The 6,610-nt window shown below is 28.4% G+C and overlaps 1 protein-coding gene and 1 pseudogene across 1 annotated transcript; both read right to left on the bottom strand.

Moving 5' to 3' along the window:
* Positions 1–1,207: 1,207 nt before the first annotated feature.
* Positions 1,208–3,731, bottom strand: LOC111026711 (annotated as a pseudogene).
* On the bottom strand, positions 3,694–5,519 carry LOC111026712. The gene is made up of 4 exons (XM_022304842.1): positions 5,381–5,519; positions 4,598–4,754; positions 4,242–4,481; positions 3,694–3,920 (listed from the first exon to the last, which is right to left on the bottom strand). The coding sequence occupies exons 1-4, from the start codon at positions 5,517–5,519 to the stop codon at positions 3,893–3,895; spliced, it is 564 nt and encodes a 187-aa protein (XP_022160534.1). The 3' UTR covers positions 3,694–3,892.
* Between the last annotated feature and the right edge of the window lie 1,091 nt (positions 5,520–6,610).

Raw genomic sequence — 6,610 nt, 5'->3', positions numbered from 1 at the left:
GCAATTTTGTAACAGAAAAGCTTTTTTACCTAAAAAAGTTATCCCTTCAACTAAAAGAAAGCCCACAGATGTTGGAAGGGGCCGTATTATATTAGCAGGAAATAATAGCAGACTCCAAAATGTGGGTAATCACATGCCTATTGCTGGAAAATATAATCGCTGTAGGCTTTGTAGTACTAAAAAAAATGTCAAAAGATCAAAAATCCACTGCCAGGAATGTGAGGTTGCTCTTTGCTTGGATTGTTTTTTGCCTTTTCATTCACAATAAAATTTGTAGTTTCTACACCAGTAAATTATGAATAAAAATTTGAATTTTTTTAGTATTATTTAATTTGTAAAAGTTTATAGAATGTAATTCTAAAAAGTATATAATTTTTATAAGTCTGAAAAATTGTTATAATGTTATTTTATTTAATAAGTGATGTTTTTATTTTATATTTTTTTCAAGTCTGAAAAATTGTTATAATGTTATTTGAATTTTTTTAGTATTATANATATTTTTTTCAAAAGTCTGAAAAATTGTTATAATGTTATTTTATTCAAGAAGTGATGTATTTTTTTTTTATATTTTTTCATAATACAGAAATTTGATATTAGGTTATGTTGTTTTATTTAAATTTTTCAAAATTTTGTTTTAAAATCAAGTGATTTTTTTTTTTAAATATAATTTGGAATTATTTTATTATTATTTTTATTAGTTGAGTATTTTTCATGCAAAAACTGTGATTGAATTATATTTTTAATTTTATAGTAATTTAATTTTTCTAAATGTATGCTACAGGTATGAAAAAAGTTAAAAGATCCTAATAATTCTAAGTCCAGTAAAGTTCATATTCCATTATAGTTTGGTGGCACATATTTCAGCCACCACCCACAGGGCAAGATTTTGATGATACATCAATGTTCCCTTAAACAAATATGTTACAAACAAGTAGTAGAATGGTAATAGTTAGCTAATTTGATGTTATCAAAAAAAAAATAGTTCTGCCCATGCACTGTCATTTTACAAGTGGCTTCTATAAATGCCACAGTTGCATTCATTTGTGATTCATTAATATTATGCTGCCCATCTACCGTACAAACATAAGTGGCTTCTAGAACAACCACTAACCTATAAAGGGTTAAGTAGCAGCTCGAAGCATGTTAAATAATTTAAAATAATAAAATTATTGGTACCTGTTTAATCAAAAATACGAATTACATTTGTGATCAAATTGTTGCAAATTGGACATCGATTTGTAATTTCGTATGCACAGTCTGAACACAAACACTTGTGTCCGCAAGGCAAGCACGCATGTGATTTTTGATTACTAAGGCAAATATCACAACAATTTGTTTGCCTTGGTAATGCAAAAGAATTGTTGATTGGGACATTAGGGATATCCTCCAGTTCTCTTGCCATCCTCTGTGCTTCGAATTCACGTATGGCATTAAACACTGCATCCCTGTCTTCGTCGATCTCAAAATCACCAACATTTTGAACTGAAAATAGACATAGGTAGAAACATATAATATATTTTGTAATTTAAATTTTCATGGGTGTTATTAAATATATTTTAATTAAAAACTAACTAGGAAACTGTTCTGCGTTACGTTGTTGCTGCTCCAACCGGTCTTGTATTTGAACACCAAACCCTATAGTTAACAATTCAAAATAAATTTGTAAGTACTTAAAATGTTTATTTTGAGCTGAAATATTTTTAATTTAATAAAAATCAAACCTCCAACAACGTTGTTTTGTACATTTTCCGTTACAATTTGTTCTGAAATGTTATTTATACAAAATAATAATTAGATAATTGCATTTTGACATTGTGAACATTGAGCCATGAATATTTTGATTATTTTTTTATTTACCTTCAATAGTTTCCAAGATTTGGGGAGGAACGATTCCATTGTGAACTTCAACATTGCGAACCCCACGTCTTCGTTCTATGAAATACAATTTTTTTATGTAAATATTGTATGTTGCCCAAAATGATGATTTTTTTTATTTAGATTCACTTGAAAATAACTTATTATCTTTTTATTTCTTTTAGATATTGTATAGTTCATACCTGCATCATAAGCCAGATGCCCAGTGTATAACAAGAATTCTTTGACAGAAATTCTGCTCTGGGCCAACCGTTCACATGCAGCACTGATTTTCCTGTCGAGTTGAACATAAGCTCGACGTCTGGCTCTTAGAGTTGGTCTTTGTTGTATTCTCTCATATCTTTTCCCATATTCTTCTTCAATTTTGATCAATGTTTCTATTGAAATTATTTATTGAAGTATTTTAATTTATTGCATTATTTAGAAACTAGAGTGGAAGAAAAGTGTATATATGACTTTCGATTGGTTTGGAAAAATACTCAATAACTAGGGAAGAATAAAGAACATTATTTAACATGAATTAAAATATTTTTAAAACAGGTTGGTTTTTGTCAATTTCATCTACTAGATAAGTCATATAATAAGTTTAAAGGTATAAAAATGTACTGAGGTTTTTTAAAAACTAACTCATTTAATAAAAAAATAAAATATTTTTTCGAAGTATTCAAAATAATGATTATGTATGTGTAAAGTATTAAAATATAACTTTTAATAATGTAAATGTGTCGATTTTATTTTTATAGTGATGTTACATTTAACTTACTAGTAAAATGCCAAATACCAGGACGTGGACAATTCATAATAGTGTTTAAATGGCGGTGAAATATCTCCTGGTCGTTATTAGTTCTCCTTGGCATGCCATGTACAGAAAAGGTTTCTTGTCCAACACCTAATGTTAATTAATATTATTAAGAATAAAGACTTCTTAAGGTGAGGTATTGTGTTTAGGTAATTGTTGTAATTATGTTTAAAAAAAATCTGTAACTGGTTTGACTGAATATGAACACAAATGCCGGGTTGCATGAACAATTTATTAATTTAATGGACCAATCATGGGCCATTAAATCAAGTTTAAGAGACCATTAACTCACTATTGATTCGTTAAATGTTTAGTGATTGTTCATGCTACCCGGTAAAACTTACAGAAAAAACAAAGTTACGATTTATTTTTATTTAATTACTTATGATTTAACTTTTAAAATAAGATACTTAGTAATCTCAATACATACATTAATTTATAAGGGTTAATTTAAAGAATAAATTGTGACTAAATAGATATTAAGACTTAATGTTTATCATAATTTATTATTGAAATAGTAAAACTGAAGTGTTCACTATATGTAAAATAAATGGATATAAGAAAAATTGAGTTTGAAAATTCTATTCGTAAATCTAAAAAGTTATAAATTATTGCCATGACTGGAACATGCCATAAACAAATTTTAAAAATTAAATTATAATTCTTTTAGAATAACTCACGTTCCATCCACTGATTTCTAAAATACGAAATATATCGTTCAGCAACCTCAACATTCTGAGAAAGTCTAGCCTCCTGGACCACCACTTCAAAGCCTTCACCTATCTTTTCGGCTGGCAAAAGTGCAAGAGCTTTCGACATTCGAAACATAGTATGCAGTGCGGTGTCTGCCCTGTATACTTGACGTCGTATGCCAAAGTCTTTGGCATTTTTTTCAAGTGCCTATTTATATAAAAGTAATTGTTTTGGAAACTTATTTCATTATAACATTATTTAATATTTAATCTTTAAACGGCACAATACCATAAATTAAAATATCTAAATTTTACCTAATAGAATTAAAATTGTTAAATTTTTTTGGAAATCTTACTTGAGCCATGTGAAACCAGCATTTCTGCAATCTGGCTCCCGGAAATACATTGGCCAATGCGTTGTTTAACCCTACCTCATAGTCTGTTAAAATATTTGTGGCACTAATACCTGGAACACAAGTCCTAATGTGTTGTAGCACACTGGTGTATGCCGCTTCAGTTTTTCGCGTCATAAGAGCATATGCAACTGGAAATGCCTGTTAAAATAAACAGAGTAGGTGGTAGGTAAGTTAGTTTATAAAAAGTTGGTATAATATATTAAAATATAACATAAGTTATGTATTAATGTTTAAACAAAGTTTACCTGGTCCATGTACATGGCCATAATTATTAACAGTTGTTCTGTTGCTGGAACCAGAGGCCTACTCTTAAACGTTGCATCAACATGTATTTCTCCAGCAGAAGCAAAAAGGCTAAAAATTGTTTAAATTAAGATACTTGTTGAATATACAAAAGAGTAGATTTATATTCTAACATTCCTAACATTATGTTCTTGACATACAGTTAAAATTAATTACTTTTCTAGGGATGGAGAGATGAATACAACGGCTGATCCGGCATCAGGAGCACCCATTACAAATCCTTTATACATTGCTCGTCCGTTAGCCGTTCTAAACATGTGACTATAGCGAGGATCTACCAAATCACCTGCATACTCCATTAAATCATTTGGAATTTTCGGTTGAGCTGCAGCTCTTGCCCTTTCCATACTTCTTAAAAATGAAGTATACTCCAAACGATCTTCTAAGCCTTGTGTTCTAAACAGGTAATGTAAGATACAAATAAAATAAAATATATGTGCAACGTTTTTTTAAAAATAAAAGTACTGCTTCCGCCACTTCATAACTATTAAATGAAAAGACAAAATTACTACCTTGATGTCTCTTCTTCAAAAATTATCCTATGTGGGGTACATTCTTCTGCACACCTTCGTAAAATATTTGTTTTCAGATTTACCAGTGCCAAGTAACCCATGTCAGGATCATGTGTGTGGGTGCGCTTTTCGTACAACAAATTGTCCACAATGAGACCTTTAATAAAATTGGTAATACAATAATTGGTAATAAACCTATTTGCAAAACCTTTTCACAAAAATTATCATATTTATTACATACAAAACTTATTTCAATAATTAAATCTGTTAAATGTATTTACTTACTATTCATATAAGGTATCTATAAAAACTTTCATTTTTCCAAATAGTATTTATTAAGACCAACTATTTTAACATAAACTTTTTTTAAATTGTACTCATTAAAACGAGCTAGGTAGTTTAAGGTAAATTTAAATATTATAATAATAATTTCATTTAAATTTTACACAAATTAAAACTAACTACTTAAGTTCATACAGTCCATAACTTAAAAAAACAATTCTTATATATGAATATTGTATAGAATGTGTAAATGTGTATAATACCTATAAGGCTATAGTTACAATCATTATAAAAATACTAAATATAGTGAATTTTTCATTTCCAGAAAATGAAACAGATTTATTTCACTCTAGGTAGTGTTCTTTTAAAAATGCTAAGAAATTTACTAACTCCTACAATCTACTAACTCATGAAATAAATATATATATATAATAATAATTTATTACCTATCTAATTCACTAAAAATAATGTTTTAAATATAATACAATTTAGCATAATTACCGGTTGCAGAACAGTCTGCTTGTATACATTGCAATGATTTAGAATTTGTTCTTGTACATTTAATTTTGTAAAAATATCCATTGTTACAATGTACAATTTTACTATTTGATCTAAAGCCTTCAATTGTGACGAATTCCATTATATAATTATTAGTAACTAATTTAAATTTAAATTAATTTAAATTTTTAAATATTATAGTGAATGGAGAGAAAACAAGAATAAAAGTGAATAGGTCAATTCGGTTAAAACCTTAGAACACTTAGACTTATCGAGAAATTCTAATTATCAAGAAAATTAACCACACATATTGTAATAGGTTCCAACTTAGAAATGCAGGGGACATGGGATTCCTTGGAATTATCGAAAATTCCACTTATAGAGGTTCCGCTGTATATATAAAAATATAATTTACCAAGCTTTGCGATTGAGATCTAGTCATTTCACGTTTAAGTGCCGGTTCAGACTGAGCGTTTTATCGGCTGCCGATTACCTTCAAACAAGATTAAAAAGCGCGGGAATCGTTGTTAATTTGAAATTTAATATAAATAGCAAAGCTAATTTTTGATTTCAACGAAATGTACATAATATTATTTATAATTATCATGAATTCATGAAAATCAAACTTGCCAACATGTTGTTCGACGGTTCAGTCTGTTCAGTCTGTCTGTGCAACAAACGTATTCACTTGTACTGTATCTTATACATACAAATTAAATCTTAAAAATAAAATAGTTTTTTTATAATTTCCATTATTTGAGAAAGGCATTTTAAATCAGGTAAGTGTTTATAAATTGAAAATATAATTGTTTTGATTTACAAGTACAATATATAGTAATTACAATTATAACTATATACATAGAAATGAGCTCACTTTTGGAAATTATTTGTGCGGCCGAAGCTGCTGGTGAACTTCAAGAACCAGCACAGAAGCATAGAAGGTATTGGGTCCATCCATTACACAGAAGTAAAGAATACGACATGAAATTTCAAATATTTTATGACAATTTAAAAAAATATCCTGACATGTTTTTCGACTACTATCGTATGTCCATTCAATCGTTTGAAGAACTACTCGAAAAGGTTCGACTAAATATAACAAAACAAATTACGCACCTCCGAAATCCTATAAGTCCGGAAGAACGGTTGACAGTGACTTTGAGGTAACATTTTTAAAAAAAAATTTTAAATTTAGTTTTATTTTTTTATCTACGTTATCTATATAAAACGTAT

The sequence above is a fragment of the Myzus persicae genome, unplaced genomic scaffold, assembly GCF_001856785.1.
Source record: "Myzus persicae strain clone G006 unplaced genomic scaffold, MPER_G0061.0, whole genome shotgun sequence".
Classification (NCBI taxonomy): domain Eukaryota; kingdom Metazoa; phylum Arthropoda; class Insecta; order Hemiptera; family Aphididae; genus Myzus; species Myzus persicae.
This window is presented reverse-complemented; position numbering and strand designations above follow the sequence as displayed.